Source organism: Propithecus coquereli, unplaced genomic scaffold, assembly GCF_000956105.1.
Source record: "Propithecus coquereli isolate 6110/MARCELLA unplaced genomic scaffold, Pcoq_1.0 Scaffold206, whole genome shotgun sequence".
Classification (NCBI taxonomy): domain Eukaryota; kingdom Metazoa; phylum Chordata; class Mammalia; order Primates; family Indriidae; genus Propithecus; species Propithecus coquereli.
The window spans coordinates 1536392-1560958 of NW_012145634.1; the positions used below are offsets into that span (position 1 = coordinate 1536392).

At 50.1% G+C, this 24567-nt stretch overlaps 3 protein-coding genes across 7 annotated transcripts in view; 1 reads left to right on the forward strand and 2 right to left on the reverse strand.

The window, feature by feature from the left end:
* The window catches only part of EWSR1 (EWS RNA-binding protein 1), a 28216-nt gene extending 16629 nt beyond the window's left edge, over positions 1-11587 (reverse strand). For 2 of the 3 annotated variants that reach the window (XM_012644117.1, XM_012644116.1), the window contains exons 1-5: positions 11248-11587; positions 7346-7382; positions 7161-7212; positions 5300-5423; positions 548-734 (exon numbers count right to left, since the gene is read on the reverse strand). In XM_012644117.1, the coding sequence (XP_012499571.1) occupies positions 548-734; positions 5300-5423; positions 7161-7212; positions 7346-7382; positions 11248-11260 (413 nt within the window). In that variant the 5' untranslated portion in view covers positions 11261-11587. The remainder of the gene's footprint in view (positions 1-547; positions 735-5299; positions 5424-7160; positions 7213-7345; positions 7383-11247) is intronic. The other variant, XM_012644118.1, reaches the window with a different exon arrangement.
* An 84-nt stretch (positions 11588-11671) lies between these two features.
* On the forward strand, positions 11672-16823 carry RHBDD3 (rhomboid domain containing 3). Of its 3 annotated transcripts, XM_012644106.1 has the most exons (7): positions 11672-11849; positions 11961-12108; positions 13823-14012; positions 14793-15176; positions 15813-15975; positions 16062-16349; positions 16442-16823. In XM_012644106.1, the coding sequence occupies exons 3-7, from the start codon at positions 13865-13867 to the stop codon at positions 16617-16619; spliced, it is 1161 nt and encodes a 386-aa protein (XP_012499560.1). In that variant the 5' UTR covers positions 11672-11849; positions 11961-12108; positions 13823-13864; the 3' UTR covers positions 16620-16823. The 3 variants fall into 3 exon arrangements, with proteins under 3 accessions (XP_012499560.1, XP_012499563.1, XP_012499561.1); XM_012644109.1 differs by lacking the exon at positions 11961-12108 and having other exon boundaries at positions 11718-11849; XM_012644107.1 differs by lacking the exon at positions 11672-11849 and having other exon boundaries at positions 11938-12108.
* Positions 16824-17773: 950 nt separating this feature from the next.
* EMID1 (EMI domain containing 1) overlaps positions 17774-24567 on the reverse strand; it is a 36503-nt gene continuing 29709 nt past the window's right edge. Inside the window, exons 13-14 of the mRNA XM_012644087.1 lie at positions 21549-21633; positions 17774-17901 (exon numbers count right to left, since the gene is read on the reverse strand). Coding sequence (XP_012499541.1) covers positions 17774-17901; positions 21549-21633 — 213 coding nt within the window. The remainder of the gene's footprint in view (positions 17902-21548; positions 21634-24567) is intronic.

Sequence of the window (24567 nt, forward strand, 5' to 3'; positions counted from 1 at the left end):
TATTCCTCATTTTAGCCTTTGGACGGCACCATTTCACTGCTAAATGGAGAATATTTTTGTTGTGGGTTCCAGCACATTAGTTACTAACAATCATTAAAAAGGAAATAAGTCACAGATTCTTTTTTTTTTTTTTTTTTTTTGAGACAGAGTCTCACTCTGTTGCCCGGGCTAGAGTGCCGTGGCGTCATCATAGCTCACAGCAACCTCAAACTCCTGGGTTCAAGCAATCCTTCTGCCTCAGCCTCCCAAGTAGCTGGGACTACAGGCATGTGCCACCATGCCCGGCTAATTTTTTCTATATATTTTTAGTTGTCTGGCTAATTTCTTTCTATTTTTAGTAGAGACAGGGTCTCGCTCTTGCTCAGGCTGGTCTCGAACTCCTGACCTCGAGCGATCCACCCGTCTTGGCCTCCCAGAGTGCTAGGATTACAGGCCTAAGCCATCGCGCCCGGCCTCACAAATTCTTTAAATGCGCATAGCTGCCCTCTTTCCCTCAAACCCAAGGCTGATGCATTACAGAATTCAGAGTAGGTGAGCGTGGCCTTACCTTGCAGGTGCAGTAGCTGCCGGCTGCTGCCCATAGGTTGGGTAAGCAGGCTGAGTGCCATATGCAGACTGAGCTGCATAGGAGGCCTGGGTGGTGGTGACTGTAGCAGTGGTGGTATCATAAGCACCAGTGCCGTACCCCTGGACAGGCTGGCTGTACGCCTGGGGGGCAGTTGGAGTAGTATAACCTAGAACATAAAAAAGAGCTGTGTCAGATTTCCAGCCCCCTCAGTGAGCTGCCTAGACACTTACTCAAGAACAGAACAATTCGTAAACCACCTACTTTAAACCATCACAATATTTAATCATTTAAATACTCTCTCTTTAGCAACAGTAGTAAAAAAACCAATACTTAAAAGTCTAAGTTCTCTGAATACACCTAGTTTTTAGTAAAGCACTATTTCATTTGCTCTAAAACCACACCTAACAGAAAGATGTTATGCTATAGAAAACAGGGTTCCCTCTGCCTCCTCTTGAAGGCATGCAAAAGGAGACAAGCTGGCTTTTGCTAAGTCTGTACTGATTTTGCTAGTAGGCCTCCTTAATAACTTTCTCAACTAAAAACTTAAGTATTCTAAAAAAACCTCGAGCAGGAATACAATATCCCCATAAGGGAGGTAAAAGGCAAATAAACTTAGGGGGTGAAAGTTGAATTCCATTGCATGTATATATTGCATAGTGGTGGGTTTGGGGCTTTGATGTACCCAGCAGCTGAGTAGTGTACATTGTACCCCACAGGTAATTTTTCATTCCTCATTTAAAAATAGTTATGAAATAATGATCCAAGTACTAGTTTTAGTACTACAAGCTCTAATTTGGGTAGTAATTCATTTAATTACTTTCTTTCAGTCCCAAACACTGCATCATAGGCAGCTCTTATTTAATTTAAAGAAACTAGAAATTCTACAGAACATGGATTTTATTTTCAGTGGAAGATGTTAACACTTGATTAAACACTCTAAGAAACGCTAGTTTTGTTTCATTCAACAACTACAAAAAATCTTCTTATCAGCACTAGAGTTTGAAATGGCACATGAGTAATAAAGATACACTTCTATAAATCATACTTACTCAACCAACACAGGTTATGCTATTTAACTTTTTTTAGTAAATTATCTTAAACTAAACTTTAATACTCCCCCAAACAAACCTTTAAAAGGTAATGTTTTTTTACATAATGGAACTGTGAGATTCTAGGCTGGTTCTCAAGTTATCCAACTTCATTCCTCTCTTACTTACCTACCACAAGTAAAAGGGCCCTTTCTCCCTGCTCAGCAATACTGGAGAGTACCCCTTAGAGTCCCCCTGCTTCCCCTTCAGTACTTCCCTAACCAAGTGTCAGAAAGACCTGCTCTCACAGGTGTGTCGCAGACCAAGTTGGAGTCTCTCCTTAGCTCCTGCCTCTGCCATACCAGGCAGGATTCACACCTTTTCTTTGGGACTTGGGCTTGAGCGTAACCAAAATCCCAAGTGTGTAGCTCTTGAGTCCCTTTCCTGTTAGAGGTGTTACAACTATTCCTGGTTCTGGGCTCTTTTTCCTCTTGGCCAATGGGTACAGTTAAGCCATCCAATAAAAAGTTTGGTCTAGATGTCAGCATTTACATCCAAAGAAAAATCCAAATCTCACTAAGCATGTGAGAGTTTCAGGCCAGGTGCAGTGGCTCACATCTGTAACCCTGGTACTTTTAGAGACCGAGACAGGAGGATCAATTAAGGCCAGGAGTTTGAGACCAGCCTGAGCAACACAGCAAGACCCTATCTCTACAAAAAATTTAAAAAATTAGCCAGCACATGCTTGTAGTCTCAGCTACTTGGCAGGCTGAGGCAGGAAGATTGCTTGAGCACTGGAGTTTAAGGTTACAGTGAGCTATAATGATGCCACTGCACTCTAGCCCAGGCAACGTCCAACACTGACTCAGGAAAAAACAACAACAACAAAGAAAAAATAGTTTCAGTATTTAAAACAAATCAAAACTGTTCATTTAAGATTTAAGGCTTTAAACTTTAGTTAGAACAAAGTATCCTCACTCAACATACAACATGCCAAAGACAAACATCGGCTTCCTTTTGTACAATCTAAAGCGTCACCTTTTGTAGCACAGAATATACTACCTTCTTCTCCATCCCAAACATTTAAAGGGAAATCTAAAATTAATTATACACAACAGTAATTTCCTTGTCAAAACTATTGTGTTGAAATGTATATGCAAGTCTATTTCAAAAATGGGGAGCCCCAAGCAATGGAAATGTTTCTGAGTGGGCATATTGTTCAGATATCTGAACTGCTTATTTAAGTTTTTTTGCAGAGTCCTAAGGTCAACTATATACAGCACCCATTTATTTAACTAGAATCTAATTCCATCTACCCTATTACTCTCACACAGATTCCGCCCCCCCCCCCGCCCAAATGACAAGATTTACAAAAGAGCAATTAAAAAATAGAGGGGCAAAAAAAAACAACAACTTAAACTAATCAGGGCAGTAACTCCTGTCATAAAACTGTGCAGAAACAGTTAAGGCCTTGTCATGCCAAAGATTACAGTAACAGACACTGGGTTAATAAATAATCTTTTAATTAATCTGTAGTACCCACCCAAGCAGCCAAGCAAAATGAGCAAAAAAAAAAAAAAAAAAAGAAACCAACAGAGCAAAATGATTTAATGACAACAGAAAAGACCAATGCAAAAAAAAAAAAAAAGAAAACAAATCTACCGTGTGCTGACAACCTGAAGGAAAAGGGTGGTAAAGAAAATTATACAAACTGACCAAAATTTTGTTTAACAACTTCAACAGTAAAAATTAAGGTTTAAAAATTCTATTTGAATTAATTAAGATTTATATAGCCCCTTTCTTCTGAAGGTTAATTTTAAAAAATCCCAGAAGAGAACAGTATATTTTTATCTATTCCCTCCAATAATTATCCAGTGACTTTTATGTGTTAAGGCAGCATGAGGTAAGGAAAAAAGAAGTGTGCTTGAACCCACTCACTACACATCAGGCTCCTACCTAGTTTTGTTCAGTCACTTCTCTCATTAGGTTTAATTTTGGTTCTTATACCCCAAAAGTTGTTGGGGGGATTAATGGACGTATGAAGGGTGCCCCCTAAGCTATGAAGTCTACACAAACATTCTTTATTATTATTAAGGACAATCTCTGGCTCTTCAAAGCTACTGGTCTCTGTATTAGAGTGTCCTATGCTTTTCGGGCCCACAGTCCTGATGGGATTTAATCAATGACAATGCAAATACATGACTCCAGAGGATCACTACTTTGCCTATAAATCACTTTATCCCATTTCTGTAAAATGATTCCAAATGCTAGCTCTAAGCCATAGTATTTATTTTCAAATCATACTTTTTACAAAAATGTAAGAGCTTTGTAAAGTGTAAAATTCATCCCACAATTTAAAAATGCTGTGCTAAAAATCCAAACTGCACAATTTTAGTTCCAGCTCTTTCCATAGTTGCAATTACCGCCACTAGAAAGTTTTGACAAACATTTCCCATCCTATTCAAGATACACATTAGACAGGTTAGCAAGTACTTCCCATCCAATTCAGGACATTGGTACTCAATGAGATAAATCAGACAGGTATCCCCCCCACTAGATTATACATAATTTGGAAAACTGCAGATAGTTTGAAAATAAGAGTTTTGGCATCTTTAAGATCTTCCTGTATTAAAACATTCTTTTGTAATAGTAATAACAAAATGAAAGGGGGAGGGAAGGTAAAGCTCCTGAAACATTTCATAGCACTAAACATAAAAATTACCATAGATTTTGCACATAACTCCACTCAACCTCAGTATCAAGATACAATTTATTCTAATGCTTAGTGTATTTTTTAGCTTCCCAGAATGCTGTTTAAATATTATATACGTATTGAAGGCATACTATGGATTAAATTATTCATAACGTTTAAAACAAAATGTGTCTGGACTAGAAACCAACAGACAAACATGATACATGCAGGGTGGCAGTTGCTCCTCTAAATAAATCTAATCATGCAATCTATCCTTCAGGGAATAGAGGAAAATCAGCTGGTGAGAAATCATCTGAAATACCTTTGGGAAGGTAAATAACCATTATTAATGCTTGACACAAATAATGTTAAATAATAAAACCTTTCCCAAAATCATATAAAGAATCAGACATGGATCTGCAAATGGCACCTGAAGCAGTTTTTCATTAGCACCTTGTTGTGTGTGATGTTAGAAAGTTTGGGGGTTAAACAAATGAAAACACCTAGAGGGTTAACATTACAGGGTTAGACAAGATGGAAAGCATTTCCCATGCAAGAATGAGCAGGATAGTCAAACCTGTACTGGTCCCTTCTACTGTGGAAAGCACAAAACAAAAAGTAGAGGGTATACTATCAGATGAAGCAAACAGATGTGAAAACCAGTTTGATTTTTAAGCAGCTCAGTTTAAGAAGGCTCATTCTTACTCAGTATTAGCATTAGCACAATCTTTTACAAACTCTTCCTTTTGTCGTGAGATTATTCAATACGCTGTATTAAAACAGTTAAAAGGAAAGTTCTTTTTCTCTCTTGGAATTTATCCCACCCACATTCTATTAGAGATCTCTCAACACAAAGAAAGGGAAAAACAAAAAAATACCTCCTCCTATGAATTAAAGATCCCCAGGTGCCAAGGTATGGACCAGAATATACATTCAAGAGTATTAATAACAAGCCTCTAAGCAAATGCCCTAGCCAACATGACCCAGAAATCTCTCTAAGACAGGCCTTACCAGTGGGAGGTTGTCCATAAGAAGTTGCATAGGCGGTCTGCCCATAGGTTGCAGTGGTCTGAGCTTGGGTATAGCTGACATCAGTGGGCTGTCCATAGGTTCCATAGCTTTGTTGCCCATATGCCTGCTCCAAAGAAAATGAATACAAGAACCTCACATGTGAACCTTGTATTTTAGCAATAAAATGGACTGAGTTACTTCTTAGTTTCTAAATTGGAGAAGCAAAGTCAAAAATACTGCTTTCCAGTAAAAAGATTCAAAAAAAAAATAATCATAGTATTATGAATGCTTGCTATCCCTTATCTAATTCACTCATATTTTGGTGAAGTTAACTACAAAAAAGTTCCAGAGATTATCAGGCAAAACCTCAGTGAACTATGCAGGAGATGAACAAGATACTCTCAAGGGAAGAGCAATATAGGCACAGGTCTATATAATTGCTAGCACTTAGTGTAGCACGGTTTTAGTAACTGGAAACAAATGTTAGGAAGACAAAATGAACAAAGAGAAAGAAATGAAGATGGGGCTAAAAAATCTGTCAGGTAATTTTGAAAACCATATTTTCAGCGTGATACAAAGTCTTTACAACTATTATGCCACTTCAAAGAAAATAAACCAGAACACTGAATGTCCTCTTATGGTCAGCACATCCAGAGTAATGTCTTTTGAATTTGGACATCAATGATACTTAAAAATCAGGCAAGGAATAAGCTGTTCTTTCAGATGTTAGCATGGTCATATTGTAGGTCTGAGTGACCAGTTATGTAAGATCTGCCAGAGACATCACATTCTGCCTGTCCTAGAATATGCTTCCATTGTAGTTATTAGCATCCATTTTATAGCATGGATAATTTCAAAACTTGAGGTGATCCTGAGAACACTAGGAGGCTAATTTCTACAATCTGCTGGCCCAGGCTTTTAAAAACAGACTAGTGCAGGCCAGCACGGTGGCTCACGCCTGTAATCCTAGCTCTCTGGGAGGCCGAGGCAGGCGGATTGTTAGAGCTCAGGAGTTCGAAACCAGCCTGAGCAAGAGCGAGACCCCGTCTCTACTAAAAATAGAAAGAAATTAATTGAACAACTAAAAATACATAGAAAAAATTAGCCGGGCATGGTGGCACATGCCTGTAGTCCCGGCTACCTGGGAGGCTGAGGCAGTAGGATCGCTTGAGCCCAGGAGTTTGAGGTTGCTGTGAGCTAGGCTGACGCCACGGCACTCTAGCCCGGGCAACACAGTGAGACTCTGTCTCAAAAAAAAAAAAAAAAAAAAAAAAAAAAAAAACAGACTAGTGCAATGGAAAGAGTTCAGGAGCTCCTCAGCTAGGCAGCGATATTTTTGGGGCTAACCCCTCCACTTACTGTGCAATCAATGGCAAGCCACGTAATACCTATGCACTGTAATTTCCTCATCTGCATAATGATCTTATCATCTTCTTCCTTTGCAGAACTGCTGTGATTAACTTAAATAAATAGAACATGTAGAAGGACTAAGCATGGAACAAGGCACCTAACTTTAGAAATGATGGATACTAGAAAGTTATAGAGAGGCTAATTGGCAGCTGGAAACAAATGTTAGGAAAACAAAATGAACAAAGAGAAAAAATGAAGATGCGGCTAAAATCTGTCAATTTTGAAAACCAGATTTTTTTGCATGACACAAAGACTTCAGATCACTGTGCAATGAAGTCCTTTGCAATCCCACTGTGACAGTTTAGGATACCTGGGTTTTTTATGATTACATTACTATTTCACTTTTCTATTACCTAATTTTTGAAAAAGATCTGTGCTAGCTATTGTTTTAATGGCTGATAGAAGTATTTTACTTGGAGATGCAGCTACATATAATTATCTTAAAGATTACCTGGGTGGTCTGTGCATATCCTTGAGTGGGCTGGGCGGTGTAAGCGCTGTAGCTGCAAAAGAATTAAATGTGAGAACTGAACACCTAACATTCAAATACCATTACTATATTCTCCACAAGTACAGGAAGCTCCATACTCTACACACACTACCACAGACAGAATACTGTGTAAAAGACTCACTTACCCCTGCTGAGCTGCAGCTTGGCTGTAGGTACTGTAATCTAGAGAAAAACAAGGAGAGAAAATAGTGTGAAGTTAACAGAAGGAAATGGGAAAGAGAGGGAAAGAATTCAGGTGGCAGAAAGAATTCTGTAAACTGTTTAGAGGAGACCTAAAGGCCAACACAGGTCCAAATGAGTCCCTCTCATCTCTCAACACCAAACCAAAAAATAAGTCTAAGCCAGTTAAATTCAGAAAGTTTGAATAAGGTGCTAGCTAATGAGGTCAGCTGATGTGGCAGAGATACCGTACATGTTCCCACAACCACAAACCCCCCTTTCAACCGCAGGCTGTCATTTCAAATACGTGATCATCATATCACCTCAGCCTGAGAATAGGACCCATTAACAGGATCACAAGTTTTTACCTTCATATAAAAAGACATGCAATTACAATGTTTATCCTCAGACTGGTTACATTAGTAGCCACCTCTCTCCAAAAACTAGTTTTTCTAACACTACCCTCACTTTAGCAAGTTAGACCCACTATAATTCCCTAGTACAATGACAGTGAAATGGAATGGCAGAAAACAAGAGGACAACCATCATAATCCAGTGTTTTAAAGCATTTGCTGACTGTGTCAGAGCTACATCTGCACAATAATTCGAATGCTAGATATATTACAAAATCCTGGCAAGGCAGAGTTAAGACACAATCCCGAAAATTGGCAAAGGAGAAAGCTCTTTCTGGGAATAATTTGTTTTCAGGTAATACCATCTTATTTCTTAACAGTCAAAGTGACTTTAACTTTTTCAAAAAAATACCACAAATTTTCTTCCCTCTCCAAGTAAACCTTCCTATAATTTTCCATGAAATTTACAACATGTATCAAAAGGAACTAAAAAATTCTGGTCCACTGAGATTGTCTACAAGTAGTGGAAACAAACAGAAAATAAAATAGTTAAGTTTTCACAGCACTACCAAATTAAAGTCACATAAGCTTAGTTTCTTAAAGGCAGTTAAAGTAATTGTTTTTAAAACTTCTGCTCAATTCTTTCCTTTCCACAAGAATACATATCTTGTTCTATGTTTGAAGACAGTATTGCCTTTAGGACCGAACAAACGTGTCCTTTCTTTTCCAATCAGAAAGTGGTCCTTCATCCAAAAGCAACAGTTGACATTTCAGTTCCTCATGGAGGGGTTCTACCCCACTCCATGCAATCCAAAATTAGCTTCATAATATCCCTGCTCCACCTCTTTATGTTAGCTTATTTTTCTATGTTTCTACGCTTCCGTGGACTTTCCTTTCTCTGTACATACACTCTTAACTCAAAACCCTGAATCATCAACATTACCAAATCGACTGCCCAAATGCTATCTACAATGAACAAATTCTTCTGTTCAAGACAATCTTAAAGCATTTTCAGTAGTACAAGTCATACTCTCTATGTGGCACATAAAAATTAAATGCAAATAATTTCTTCCATGTGGCATACACAAAATAAACACACCAATGGAAGCATCAGAAACCAAATATTTCAACCTACATTTTACTGAGGTCTTTGCATGAGAAACGATCCCGAATCACTGACATGTAAGTTAAATGTTTGCAAGAAGACTTTACCCAAGAGCACTTATGTCAAACATAAAATTGGGGAAGCTGATATGGAACAACTAATGACCTCCTATCAGTGTGAAACCAGAGGATTTGCCCCTACACTGGTGGGCTAAGGGAAGTAGCAAACTTGTTTCATGAGAACTTATCTTCTTAGAGCACACAAACATCATAGGGCCTCAAACATGCTACCTTTACACACTAGTCAGATTATTTAGAACAGTGTGTGTTTTTAATCCCCAAATGTGCAGTTGAAAATTTCACTAAAAATACAGCACAGGTTGAGGACCTGGGGGAACCTCTAGAGGACCTGGGGGAATCTCTAGAGTGCTGGCAATGTTCTATTTCTTGGTCTGAATGGTTACTTGGGAGTTTGTGTTTTAATTCTTTGTTAAACTGGACATATTCTTTAGATGCTTTTCTATGAGATACACATGGCAGAAACACCTACTATTACTCAAGGTAGGAGCTTAGATACTTTATCCAAGCTGCAGAGATTTAGAGCTTCAGACTACATGAGTTAGCACGGGGCAACTTTATGGAAGGGCAAAATGCTTTGCTGTAAGGTCAGAAGGACTCAAAAAGCTTTTAAAAACGTCTAGGTTAACGCCTACATTTTGTAGGAATGGAAACTAAGGTCCAGATAAGTTATGTGACTCCCCAAAGATCCCCCAGGCCAGCCCTAATAAATACTATGTGTCTACATCAACCACAATTGCAATTCTATAATACATGGTGTTTACTGGTAAACAAGGTTTGAACACAGTCAACTGAAAAAAGGTGTCACCAGCCACGCAAAAATTTCAACGTACATGTTTTGCCTTCTCAAGCTTTAGCAAGGGAGAGGAGGGTAGGAAAGGCACCCTGAAAACCATCTCCCACCAAGATGTTTTAGACTGGTTATTTCTAGGGGCACTCCTGAATACCCTGGACCGCACAGCCAACACTTAACGTGTTTACTGACCACACAGTCGAGGGGAGCTTTTAAATTGTCCTAAGTCTCTTGATTCTGCACTCTTTCCAAATCAAAACTCTGAAGGATCCAGATCTTTTGCTGTCTTCCCTCTCATCTTCTCTCACCATCTCTAAGGCCTGGAGTCAGGTGCCTAATACCCACCCCCTCCAGGCAAAAATGCTCCACCCTAACAACCGTGGGTTAGTGTACTAACGGGCTACAAGCTGCAGGTGATGGCTAGGCTAACACTCTTCCAACACTCCTTGCAGCAAGGCCCACCCTATCCACCACATTCTAGAGTTCCCACCGCGGCTTTCTTTCAAGTCCACTACTCGCCCCCTTTCCCTCTCCTCTATAGCTCCCCGAAATAAACAAGCCTGCCGGCCTAACGCAGGCGAATAAACGTGCGAAACCATTGCTTCAGCATAATTCAAATGCCGGCTCGGCCTTTTGTTCCTCCTAGGTCAAAGAGGCCAGAAATTTCTTTCTGGAAGGATTTCTGGTCTCTCGAACCAGGCTGGCCTTATTATACAACGGATATCCCTCGGCGTCTGCTGAAAAAGGGCCCTGGGAAGCCACTTTAATTGCTTTTTAGAGAGGGAAGGAGGTGGGGTTAACAACGATAAAAACGGAGAAGCCCAAGGAGGCAGTAAACTGGGGGGGGGGTCCTTAAGGCAGGAGCACGTTCTGTCTAAAAAACGTCCGGCTTGGAGCTGGAAGCCGCCGAGGGCACATCTCGGCAGCGCCGGACGCCCCGGCCGACCAGGCCTTAAGGATGACGGGGCTCCAGCTCATAGGCCGGCGCCCCTCGGCTCACAAATCTGCGATGTCCTTTTTGTTTATTTGCTTTTCCCCCCGGGTTTCTCCAGGAGAGAAAGTCGCTCTCGGGCAAGGGCCACCTCCCTGAAAACGGGGGAGCGCCACAGGGGCAGCAGGCCCGCGGCTTCTCCAGCCGCCATCTGGGCTCCCCCGCCGGTTTCGGGGTGACGGGCTCAAAGCCCGGCCGAATCCCACCCCCCCCCGTCCTCACGCGGGGCCTCGGAGGCCGCAGGCCCCGCCCACGTGGCGGGCGGCCCGAAGCGCGGGGCCAGACGACCGCCACACAATGGAGGCCAAGGCAGGCCCCGCGAGCCCCCGCCGCCGCGAGCCCCCCGCGCGCAGGAAGGTTCCAGAACCGGCCCGCCCGGTGGGGGGAGGGGAGGGGAACGCGGGCCCTCGAGCTCGTCGAGCCGCGGCGGGTACCTCTAACCCCTCTCGGCAACTCCTCTCAGTCGCCCTGACCACCCCCAGAGACAAGAGGCCCCTAGTTTGGGCGTCCAAGCTGTCACCAGCGCGACCGCAGTTGCACCACACTCACCCGTGGACGCCATTTTCTCTCCTTCCTCCTCGTTCTCTCAACGTCCGTCTCCCTCTCGCTTTCCCTCTAGGCGCCGCACTGCGCAGGCGCAAAACCCGCAACCTCGGGCGCTACCATCGGGCCAGGCCACGGGGGTGGAATAAGGAAGGATGAACCACTGCTTTCCAGTTCTTCACGTCTGCAGCTCTTGTCCCAATCCTCGCTAAAGAGCGCCAGATGTGACGCGAGGGTCAAAACAGCCCCTAAGGGGCCAGAGCGCCGAGAACTGGTCTCGGTATCAAACCGGAGCGGTTCTCTGCACGAGGCCAGGTGGTTGGGAATGGTTACGTGCGCGGGCTCTAGGGACCGTCTCTGAAGAGTCTGCCCTGGAGAGACACGGAGACCGGCGGGAGGGCTGGGGGAAGGGACTCGGGCCTAGAACAACTGCTGACTAATCGGCAGGCGGCGGGGGAGGGGGTGGCGCGCCGGGCAGTCGGCCGGGGTCACGCGGCTAGGTGTGTGCCGAATGGGTTCGGGGTTCCCGGGTGTGAGCCGGGAGCTCGAAGCCCGACTCGCCGCCGGGAGCCCCGCCCGGCCCTCCGGGGTGGGGGTCGCGCTCCGCAGTGAGTACCGGGACACGTGGCCGGCCCCGAGACCTCCCCCGCCCCAGTAACGGTCGGGTGGAGAAGGCCCTTTAATCTTCTAGCGCCCAATACCTACCTTTGTTTCTACAGAAAGGGAAACTGAGGCCAAGGAAATTGAGTACCTTTCCAAAGTCACAAAGCTGAGTTCGACCCAGACAGACCTGGGAACCCCACTCTGTCCATCACCCGGAAGCATCTTCCCTGTCTTCCCATTCTGTCCTCCCGGCTTCTCAGTAAGGTAGGCAGGGCCTGTCGGGGCACAGCCTCCTTTTATAGGTGAAAGAAACTGAGGTCCAGAGGGTTCAAGTCCCAATTCTGAGCGTCCATGGCCAAGCCCTTCACCCTTGCTAAAGTGCCTGGTCGGGGGAACCGTTGTGAGGGTGTAGGAGGAGGCTTGCAGGAGGAGGCAGATTTGTCTGCCTTGGTCCCAGACTCTGCTTCCAGGCAGGGCTGGCACCTGCCCACCTTCTTGAACCTCAGCCCAGCCCCCTAGGTGGTGCCCAGGCCCAGGAAAGAGCAGGACTCGCCCTCAAATCCCTCAGCCAGGCCCAGGAGCCAAGCCAACGTCTTTCTTTCAGTGAACACATGCGAAGCTGGGAGTGCCCTGGGGAACTTAGGGATGAGTTAAGAGGAGCTTCCCCTCATGAGCTCAGACAACTTGCCTAGGGAGACAGGCCAAGCTGTGCTGACAGGATAGAATAACAGCCATGCATGATGTGGGGGGCCAGAGGAGGGGAAGGGGACATTTGAGCTGGGCTTTAAAGGGTGAGTAGGAGTTTGCCTGTTGGAGAGATGGAGAAAAGGATATTTTAGGCAGGGGAGCTTTCCACATTTTTCCTGCAGGAAAGTGGTAGATGCAGAGGGTACCCTTGGCAAGGGAGCAGATTAGGCAGTCTTCTTGTCTCTCTGGGATCTTGCTTCCTACCTTGAATCAGCCCCGTGGGAGTCCTGGGACAAAGAAGCATGACCAGGGGTGAAGGGGTTCAGTAGGGCCTGGAGGACAGGCTCAAGGCAAAGGGGGAGCACAGGGGAGAAAAAGCCTTGCTTTGTGGGTAGGGAATGGCCATGTTTGAAGGCCAAAGCTGGGATCAGCTGGGCATTATGTTGCCCAGGCTGGTCTTGAACTCCTGGCCTCAAGTGATCCTTCTACCTTGGCCTCCCAAAGTGGTGGGATTACAGGTGTGAACTACTGTGCTGGGCCAGGAAAGGATTTTCCTAATCCCCATTTTACAGATGAGGAAAGAGTGGCTTAGAGGTTGGGAAATACCCAGGGACATAAAGCAGAAAGAGGTGGAGTGGACACTGGAACCTTCTGGTGCAAAGGGGGCTATGGCCAGAGGGGCTATGCTCAGGGCTGGGGAGGAAGGGGACATCTCAGTCCCAGGTCACTTAGTATGGCTCAGGATGTTGGACTCCTGCTCCCCTTCCTCCACCCTTTCTGCCCCAACCCTTCCCCAATCTGCTTGCCCATTGGCCGGCCCCACCCTCCTGATCAGGGGCAGCTGAGGCCATATGGAGCCCTAAGGCTGGGCACAGTGGAGGGGAAGAGGGAGACAGTGGAGGGGAAGAGGGAGGAAGGTGGTAGCCTGAGGGAAGCTGGAGGCAGAAAAGGGCTAGAGATGGTACTAAATTTGCCCTGAGGGGCTGTACCCCTGTTTACGGGAGTCCATGGCCCCAGTTCAACATCCCTGGCCCTGTACTTCCCACTTCAGGGCCTATTGGGACTCAACTCTTAGTGCCTGTCCCCTGCCCACCCTCACACATAGGCAAAATAAGATGATTAATAAACACATGGGTTAGGGTCTGAGCTCCACTATGGCCAGGCTGCTGGGTCTGCCTCTCCAGCCTCAGTTTCCACCTCTGTAAAATGGGGCTGTTGGTAAGGTAGTTGAGAGGGTGTCCATGAGATAATGCTATGTTAATAACTGTTGTTATGTTTTCCTTACTCCCAGCATCCGGCCCCAGGACCACCCTTGACCACCCTCAACCAAGCTATGTGTGCCCAGGGGCCCCCTGGCCAGCTGTCCCCAGCGCTGCCTCTCGCCTCCTCAGTCATGATGCTGTTGCTGAGCAGCCTGTGGCTGGTGGGGGCTGGCCCCAGCTTGGCCCTGGCCCCGGAGCTGCTGCTGGACCCCTGGCAGGGTGAGGGCAGCCACACGGGCCTTGGAGGAGGCAGGAACTTGCTGTAGGGCCTGAGAGCAGTTGGCAGGAGCAATGTGTGCCCTGGGAAGGCTGGCCTTAGACAGGAGCATGCCCAGCTCACCCACGGCCGAGAAGGGAGGGCAGAGGGGCCAGCAAGGGGGTGCGGGAACCTGCGGGTAGGAGTTCTTTTCTGACAGCTTCCCTTTGTGACCACTTTCCCTTGAAATAAGACCTAAGACTTTCAGCTAAGTGTGAGGATGGGGAAGAGGTTTGGGTTCAAGGAGTGACCCCAGCTGAGCACCTGTTTCCCAGTAATAACAACAGCTCCAATTTACCTTTGAGGAGCCCAAATGGTGCTCAGAGAGGTTAAGTGATTTGTCCAAGGTCATACAGCTTGGGGGAATGGGATGGCTGCAGATTGGAGCAGGCAGTCTCATCAGAACTCATGTTGTCAACAGGGTGTGATTCAGTAAATACATGAGTGAAGCACCTTCACGGTGCCCGGGACGCAGTGGTTGCTCACCAGTGGGGTGCTAGTGAGAAGACTGAGTGGTGGGTCAGGCTTGTTCTGTTTAACGCAGCAGGGGAGTAGCCAGTGTGTGGCAGCCCTCAGTCCCCTCTACCAACGGTTAAGTGCTGGCAGCAGGCGGACTGGCTCCTGGGGAAGGGAGGCTGGCTCAGCGGTTGGCCTTGGTGGGGGAACCCCCAGCCTGGCACACTGGGGCCAGCCTTGGAGGTTGGGGCCACGAACCTGGCACATGAGCCCCTTCTCTTTCCCAGTGTACCGGCTACTGACCCATGCCCTGGGCCACACGGCTCTGCCTGGCCTGCTCCTGAGCCTGCTGCTCCTGCCTGCCCTCGGATGGCAACAGGAGTGCCACCTGGGCACACTGCGGTTCCTGCACGCCTCCACCCTGCTCACCCTGGCCACTGGCCTGCTGGCTGTACTGCTGGCAGGCCTTGGGGTGTCCAGTGCAGCCGGTGGCTGCGGGTACATGCCTGTGCACCTGGCCATGCTGGCTGGGCAGGGTCACCACCCTAGACGGTCCCATGAGGCACTGCCACCGTGGCTGCTGCCGTGGCTGCTCCTCGCCCTGACCCCGCTGCTCAGCTCCGAGCCACCCTTCCTGCAGCTCCTATGTGGCCTCCTTGCTGGCCTGGCCTGTATCCTTTGCCTGAGCCCAAGGCCCGTGGGGACATGTGGGTTCTGTGGGTGCCTGGGAAGGAAGTGGCACAATGGGGTCAGGCCTGAGCAATGCCAGGACGCTGTGCACACACATGCCAGGAGCACCTCTGAGTCGTCTTCTGAGCCACGCTCTAGGCTGGGGACTGGGGCTCATGGCCAGGTGCAGGTGCCAGTTACAATTTAAAGGGCTCCATGGGGAGCCTGGGAGGGCTGAGGTGGCAGTCACCTGGCACTTCACCCTGTGAAGGTGGCATCTGAGCGGAGACATGCAAGAGGAGGGGTTCGGGTGAAGAGAAGTGAAAAGAGAGTGGGCCGGGCAGAGGGGGCAGATGATGCAAAGGTCAGGGCCAGGGGCAGGCAGGGGCTCCCTGGGAACAAAGAGGCAGTGGCCTGTGGCCAGGGGTACAGTGGCTTCAACACAGGCATTTACTGTCAAGATGCTTAATACCTGTCAGGGGACACATCCTGCCAAAGAGAACAGGCTGGCTCCTGCAGTCGCTCTGGCTTTCAGGGGAACAGTCTGTCTTGGGCCGGCACGGGGCTGGCATGCAGTGTGGGCCCATTCCTGGCTGGTTTTGGTTTCCTTGACTGGCTGCCCTGCCCTGGGCAGACAGACGCCGCTGGGGCTTTCTGGTGGCTGGAGCTGTCGGAGCAGCGGCTGCAGGCGCTGCAGGAGGGCGTCTTGTGCAGGACCCTGGCAGGGTGCTGGCCGCTCAAGCTCTTTCCCACCCCGGGCAGCCTGGCCGAGCTGCCTTTCACGGATCCTGCCAGAGTGAGGTGAGGGTGACGCTGGGGACACTGGCCTGGGTGGCGGATGTTGTGGCAGGGCCACGCTTAGGCCTCTTCTGCTTCTGCTCTTCCAGGTCTCCTGTCCCTGGCCCTCCTTACATGGCCTCCCCTGGCCTCTGGTCCCACAACGAAAGCGCAGCCCCGCTCCCGCTGGGCCTGAGGCCTGTGCAGCCGACCAGGGAGGGCTCCTCAGAGGCAGGCCTGGCCTGGGCTTGGGCCAACTTCGCCCCAGGGACTCCGCTGTGGGCGGCCCTGGATGAGCAGATGCTGCAGGAGGGGATCCAGGCCTCGCTCCTTGACAGGTCGGCCCAGGGGCCCCAGGGCCCACTATGGCTGCCCAAGTCCTCCGTCTCCTCTCTGCGGTAAGGCGGGGTGGGCAGGGATGGGGTCCTCAGGCGTGGGAGGGTGGAGGTGGCCCTGACACTCCCTCCTTCTCCCCCGCAACACCCCATAGGCTACAGCAGCTGGAGCGCATGGGCTTCCCCACGGAGCAGGCAGTGGTGGCACTGGCAGCCACGGGCCGCGTGGAGGGTGCTGTGTCACTGCTAGTTGGAGGGCAGGTGGGCACAGAAGCTCTGGTGACCGATGGGAGAGGTGGGCTCCCCCACCCCGAGGGCCCTGGGCCCCCGTAGCCCAGGCAGAAGGTGGGAGCACCAGGCCCTTGGGTGATAGGTCTGGCCCATAGGCTGGTAGCCTGAGCCCCCACTCGGTCTACTGAGGGCCACCGGGGGGCATGGGGGCACCCCTGGGGACAGTAGAGGCCCCCCAGCATGCTGCCCTGGTACTATTTAGAATAAAAGTCAGTTTGTTTTTCAACCTGGACCTCCTTGGAGGCAGCAGTTGTGTCTGAGTCTTCGTGTTGGCATTAATGAATGAGCGAGCAATGAATGAACGATCGCGGGAGAGCTGCCCCTTGATGTCCGGAGACATGGGGTTCCTGCCCTGCCCTGCCCTGCGCAGCCACTTCCTCCAGGAGGCTGCGTCTCTAGCAGCGTCTCCAGAGTGTTCCTTGTTGCTTGTTTCCAGCTAATTTCTACCTATCAGGCGTCAGCCTGGGTGGCCCTTCCCTGCTGCCCCCATCTGAGCACACACTGAGACCAGGCTGGGTAGGATCAGAGGGGGGCCTTTATTGGCCAGTACACAGCTACCTCCTGCGTCTGTCACAAACACTGGTGGGGGCAGGCGGCCCCTTCCTCTCCGTGTCCCCACCCCCCCCACCTGGAACACTGGGAAGGGGCTGGGGGCTCAGAGCAGAACTGAGACAAGGAGCCCCCACAGTCCAGCCAGAGATGAGGCAGCCTGACCTCAGGGTTGGGGTCCCAGCACTGGAAAACCAGGATGGAGTAGCAGGGGGGTCCCCACGGGTCGGCTGGGGAGGAAAGGGAGGGCGACCCCCTCTGGTCATCCCTGCGTGTGCTGGGGGCCAGGCAGAGCTCTAGCTCCCGGCTCCCGACTCCCCAGTGCCTCTGGGCCTGGGTGCTCAGCTGATAAGACAGGAAGTCCAGTACCTCTGACCCCTCCTTGAAGGCCAGCGTCACCCCTTTTCACACAGGGAAACCGAGACCCTGGCCTCGCCTCCTCCCTCCAGCTCGGGCCCCGGTCCCTGCTCAGCCTCAGACATGTGCGAGGTGCCCGGACCAAGACCTGCCCACCCCTAAGGCCTGGATGGCAGAAGGGACCCTGAGGACATTAATAAATATGGACGGGCGGTCCCTGGAGGCAGCTGGCTAAGTCCAGGCTTGGAAGGGAAGCCTGGCCTGTTCCATCCCAGGGGCCGCCACCGCCCTCAGCCTCTCTCGTTCCGGCTCCTGGAGGCCACGATCCGGTAGTTGGCTGTGTGTCCTCCCCTCTTGCCCCGAAGGAGGCTGGGGGTCCCCGTGCCAGCAGGGCCTCCCCCAGACCCCAGCTCTGGTTCTGCCGGAGGGAAGGAGAAGGAGAAAGGCCATGTTAGGGGGTCCATGTGAGGTGCCCACATCCCCTTGGCCCTCTGGGGGGTGGCAGCACAGGGCACCTTCTGCTGGGTGCAGTCCCCCCTGCTGTCTGGGAGCAGAGCTGTGGGAAAGAAGGGGGTCTGCAGGCTGGTGAGTGCCCCCCTGCAGGACTTAGCCCCGCAACCCAATGAGAGCTCTCAGGGCCTCTATTTGATGCCTGCTTTGTCAAGCTGGGATGACCAGATCCACCATGTGTGTGAAATGTTGAGCATAGTGAATGCTCCATAAAACGTACAGTTCTTTTTATCTAGTCCTTATTTTTGGGTGGAGGTGTGCCCTGAATCACCCCATTTCATAGCTGGATAAACTGAGCGAGGGAACAGACTCACTTGGGCGAGGCTGCCAGTTGGGGAACAGGCTCAGGAGGGCCACGCCCTGCCACTGACCTCTACTGACCACTACTGTGCAGCCTTGGGCAGTTGGACCCCTAGGCTGGTGTGGCTTTGACCCGAGTCTCCTGCAGGTCTGGTCACTGTGAGTTGGTCATGAGATGTACGCTGACATGATCAAACGCAGGGCCCTCGGTTTCCCCGGGCCCCACGTGCCCCATGTAGTGCCTGGCTGAGTGGCGGTGGCAGCACACCTTTACTGATGGAGCCAAAAGAGCCAGAGCTTAAGAGAGGAGAAACCCAGGGTGGACCCCTGGCTTTACTGTTGCTATCCCTGTGACCCTGAGGGAGCCACACAAGCCCTCTGAGCCTCTGTTTCTTCATCTGTAAAATGGGCATGGTTTTGCCCACTTTGTGTGCTAATCATAAGGATTGGAGATGACCAAAGTAACTCCCCCAGCTGGGCCAGACATGTCATAGCTGTTAATATTATTGTCGTTACTCGTTATAACCTAAACACAAACCCTATCTGGGTCTTTAGTTAGCACCTGCTGTGTATGCTGGGCCAACTGGGGGTGTCCCATCTCCTCTGTTCCTCCCCTCCTGCACCCTCCAGGCCCCAACCCAAGCTCAAGGGGCCGCTCTCCCAGGCTCGTGGCCACTGACAGTGGGCATGAACATTCCCGGCTGCCTGGCACTTCCTCCCTGGGCTGTCAGAGACAGAGCTGGCTGAAGGCAGAGAGGGACAGATCCAGGGCCATAGTGGCCCAAATATGTCCCTTCTAGCTCCTGCTCCAATCCTCCTAAGAGAGCAGGTGGGACCTAAAAGTTGCTGAGAGCCCAAGATTTGGTCCTTGGTCCCCCTCTGTAAGAGGAAAGGAGGTCTGGGAGATGGTCGCTGATGTTTCTAGAAGTGGGAGAAGCCACGTGGCATGGTGGGAGGGGCTCTTGGACCCCACACATTTTCCAACCTCTAGGCCTCTGCTCATGCGAGACTCTGTCACGACTGCCCTTCCTACTCCTCTACCTGGCCCCCTCGCAGGGGTCTTCCAGGACCCCATGCGAGTATCCCCTCTTCCCAGGAGTCTTCTCCAACCCTCAGCGAGAAGTGACTCTTCCTCGCTCATATCCTCTGCTGCTCCCATACCCCTTATCCCTAAAGATAGCGAGGACTCCCTGCCACTCGACAGGCAGCTCCCCAAGGCAGGGACCTATCTGCTCTCCAGGGCCCCATCGCCACCCAGGCCTGGCATTCAGTAGGTACGCCCTAGGGTTTTGCTGAATGAAGGAGGCTTGGCTCTAACCTTGCCCCTCCTCGCCTGGGACCTGTCTCCCAGCCTGTAAAATAGATGCGAGGTTGGACGTGCTATTGTTGAGGCCTCTGTGCACTGATGTGCTCGATGGGATGTCAGATGGGGCGGGTAGGCAGAGGAGGAACGGAGCCAGCCCCTGCGGCAGCCAATCGCCTCCTCTCTCCAGGGCCAGCCACAGGTTCCAGTTCAATGGGGAGAGGCTTCCTCTGCCTCACCTCCAGGATCCAGGTGCAGAACAGGTACTGCCCACCTGGTGTCTAATCTCCTGTACCACCCAACCTGCCTTCTAGCACCTTCTCACCTGCCCTGTGAGAGCCTCTGGGGGCTTACGGGGGAGGAGGGTCAGAACTAGCCAGATTCTCTAGCCCCTGCGTTCTTTCTGGTCTCTTGGCCCTTGCTCGTGCTGTTCCTCTGCCTGTTAACTCTCCCCAGATCCTTGCCCTTCAGTGATGTCTCCATTTAGACATCACCTCCTCCAGGAAGCCCTCCCTGAGACCCCCTCCGACCTCCCTGAGGCCTGGGCTAGAGGCACTACTGTGTTCCCACGGCTGCCTGTAGTCACTCCACTGTGGGATATCTCCCGTTGGGTTTCACTGCCAGTGCCAGGGCTCTCCCCAGCCCCCAGCCCCCTAAGCTCCATGAGGGCAGGGCTGTATCTGTCTGATCTGGTGGAGCCCGTGCCAGCGAGGTGCCTGCCACAGAGCAGGTACTCATTCACTGGAGAACTAGTTACTAGAGCCTTCTCTATGCCAGGCACCATCCGCTGGACGTATGGAAGGATGAAGAATGAATGTTCGCTGGCCTGGGCCAAGCATCGGAAGGCGCCCTCTACATGCCTGGGCCCTTCCCAGGCCCTTCTTGGAAGGGGCTGCCCCTGCCTGCCCGCCCTGCCATTACCTGGCCAGATGATGGCTTCCAGCAGGGTGACCCGTCTGGCCAGGAGCTCCAGCTGAGCCTGCTGCTGCAGGAAGCTCTGTAAGCTAGGAGCCTGATGGGAGATCGAGAAGAGCAGACGGTGCGAGTCTGGCCTCCGAGGGCTGGGCGGGGGAGCCAAGGCGGGAGGATGGGAGGGCAGTGCCCCCTGGCTTCAGGGCAGGAGCCTGGCTGTGAGTCTCTGTGGCGACCTCTGTCTCCACTCTAAGGTGGGGACTTGCCTGGCTCCTCAAGTGACCAGATGCGTGGGGAATTGCTCGGTGAATGCCTGGGGTGCAGGTCTGGCTCTCTTGGGCCCCCAAAGGGACAGGTTAGAAGGATCAAAGGGGGAACTGCAAGGGGGACACCTGAGGCCAGGAGGGCCTGCCCTGTGAGAGCCTCTGGGGGCTTATGGAGGAGGAGGGTCAGAACTAGCACGTGGTCCCCTGGGGCCTGCACTGGGCTCTGTCACCCACAGTCCCCTGCACTTCTGGAGTCTAGCTCCATGACCTACCGTCCTGTGGGCCTGATGACTGACTCTGTTACGCACAATTTTTCTAGAGCTGAAGCTGGACTAGAGTCTAGGTTCATTGCCCGTAATCCTCCTGGGGGCCTAGGCTCTGACTTCATTACCCACAATCCCCTGCCCAGAGTCTGGCTCTGTTACCCATAATCCCCTGCTGGTCTGGAGTTTGGGTCCATTGTCTGTAGTTTTTTCCAAACTCGAAATCTGTCATCCCTGGTTCCCTGCAGGCCTGGAAACCATATTACCCACAATGCCTGGAGGCTAAGGTCTGACCGCAGCGGTGGGGCCCGGGTTTCTAGGGCACCCCTGTACCTGTGGAGGAGGGGACCCGTCAGAGGGCTGGGTGGTCATGGCCTGTCAGGCCCACACTTGACCGGGACACACCTTCTGCAGCCTCATGACGGCTCGGGCCAGTTCTACCCCAGGAGGGCTTGGGGAAGGCCAGCAGGCAGGGGCTGGGCTGTCTGTCCGTCTGTCTGTCTCTACTCACCATAGAGCCCAATCATTGTTTCCAAGATTAAAACCCTCTCAGCTAAAATCTTCAAAGCCTCGCGTAGTTGGTGCAACCCCTCCCCCTGCGGAGGAAAGAGACAGATGCAGCCGTGAAGGGGGCTGGGGAGGGGACCCTGCAAAGCCTGTTGGTGGCCCATGCCCCACCCGGGACATGCACCTGCAGCCCTGCACCACCTGCTGCAGCCCAGGGCCCATGGACAGTCAGAGCAAGACCAGGAGAGAACAGGAGGCAGGTAAGGCAGGCGAAGCAACTCCTGAAAGATCTCTCAGAAGGTCCCATTGGATCCCAGCTGGCTGCTCTCCCTACCGCTGCAAATCCTGCCACCCTGGAGGTGGACGCCAATCTGCAGCGGCGGAGTGGCTGCCCATAGCCTGCCATGGAACCTGCCCCAGAGGCTGCCATGGGCCTCCCCGTCCTCTAATCTTTGTTGCCCAAGACTAGCTGCTCTCCTGTCACCTGCACAATTCCTGCCACATCCCTGGAATACTTAATGCTCTTATTTACTCCATATTCATTGTTTTTTTTTTTTTTTTTTGAGATAGAGTCTCTCTCTGTCACCTGGGCTAGAGTGCTGTGGCGTCAGCTTAGTCACTGCAACCTCAAACTCCTGTGCTCAAGCAATCCTCCTGCCTCAGCCTCCAGAGTAGCTGGACTACAGGTGCTCACCACCACACCCAGCTAATTCTTCTGCTTTTAGTACAGATGGGGTCTTGCTCTTGCTCAGCCTGGTCTCGAACTCCTGACCTCAAGTGATCCTCCCGCCTCGGCCTCCCAGAGTGCTAGAATTACAGGTATGAACCACCACACCCAGCCTACTTCATATTCTTTAAATTGGCTTTTTGCCATAAACTACCACATTAACCTCACCCTAATTAACTTTAGCAGTGAGGTTAGACTAGTTACCAATATTTCCAGTCACACCAAATTGAATATACAGATGCTCCTTGACTTTCAATGGGGTTACGTCCCAATAAACCCGTTGCGCACTGAAAATATCATAAGTCAAAAGTACAGTGGGCTTATCTGGATATGGCCCCTTTGTAAGCTGAGGAGCAGACTGAATGCCTATCACTTTCACGCTATTACAAAATCGAAAAATCCTGAGTCGAGGCATCATAAGTCAGGGACTGTCAGTATATGAGTAAAGTTAGGAAAAGAGTTGCATCGCTGCTGGGGAACCTGCGCTTAAATGCAGGCAGACCTGAGGCTCAGGCCCGGGCCCCTTCCCCAGCCCTTCTCACTTTGGGCTTCTTCTTCCCAGGAAAACAGCACTCACCCCTCCCAGGGCTTGGCCAGGTCTGTATCTTGGCATGTCCTGGTGCCTTGCCCTCAGCCCAGCCTTCTCCTTTAAGCAGCACTGGTCTGCTGGGTGTGTGTCTCCGCATCTTGGGCCCCAGGCCCTGGGGATGTGGCAATGGGCCCACAAAGCCCATCCTCCAAGGCCACCCAGCTCTGGGGCTCCCCAGTCCCTAAGAGGCGCCAGCTGCTGCCCAGGGCTCAGCCAGAGACCTCACCTTGACTTCCTCCCAATCTGTCCTTTCCTTCCCCAGCATGGGGTCCATGGTCTTGCCAACATTCTACACTCCCTCTTTCCTAGTCTAACCCAAAGCTATTTCTGGAATGTAGATATCTCAATTCCAACAAAGTGCCAGGATGGCAATTAGAACTATCCCAGCCCTAACAACATCTGGAGGTCTCTCTCAGCGTCCTTCCCGCAGCACAGATAAGTGATGTGTGACATGCATATTTGCACAATTATAATCCCATCCTTTAAGGTAGTTGTTCCCCACAAAAACATTTAAACAACCGAGAGGTCTCCTAACCCAACCCTTGTGAATGAGCCAGCCCACTGGGGCTGTCCCTTACGATCCAGCTGTCTTGTCCACATCACATGGATTGGGCTACCCTCAGGCCACTTAATGGAGGGGTCTCAGGGTCACCACAGGTTGCACACCAAAGTAACCCCCCTTCAGGTATTACAGTAGCAGGATCTAAAAATGGATGCCTTCAAAAATTCCATGAAGCCATTCCAGCATGGACAGTGGGACAAGCTGGCATCATGAACCTTCTAACAAGGCACAATACAAGGGCACCCAGCTGGGCAACATAGCAAGACTCTGTCTCTACAAAAAAAATAAATTAAAAAATTAGCCAGGCATGGTGGCGCACGCCTGTAGTCCCAGCAACTCAGGAGGCTGAGGCAGGAGGATCACTTGAGCCCAGGAGTTTGAGGTTACAGTGAGCTACGACTCCCCCACAGATGTTCATATATTTAACCTGTATCTCATCATGAAGAAACAATCAGACAAATTTAGACTGTGGGACATTCACAAAAAGACAAAGTCAAGAGAAGAAGAAAAGGGCAGGGGCCTGCTCTAGATTAAAAGAGATGAGAGATGTGATAACCAAATGCAACACGTGAACCTTGATTGGATCTTGGATTTTTTTTTTTTTTTAAAGAGCTTTAGAAGGCATTTTTGGGACAATGGGTAAAATCGACATGTAAGTCACATATTAAATGGCATCATTATACTGAATAAATGTTAGCTTCCTAAGGTGTGTCAGTGGTATTGCAGTTATCTGGGAGAATGTCCATATTCCTCCGAGATGCTTGCTGAGGTGTCAGGGGAGAGGTAGATGAGGTTTGTAGCTTATTTTTACTTTCAAATGAACTGGAAAAAAAGACCTATAAATATATAAAGACAGAAAGATAGAGCAATTGTGGCAACATACAGTCACGCACCACATAATGACGTTTCAATGACAGACCGAATAGCTTGATGACGGTCCCATAAGATTATGATGGAGCTGAAAAGTTCCTATTGCCCAGCATTCACTATACTGTACTTTTTGTTGTTATTCTAGAATATATTCCTTCTACTTATATGTAAAAAAAAAGTTATCTGTAAAACAGCCTCGGGCAGGTCTTTCAGAAGACATTCAAGAAAAAGCATTGTTATTACAGTCACGCACCACATAATGACGTTTCAATGAC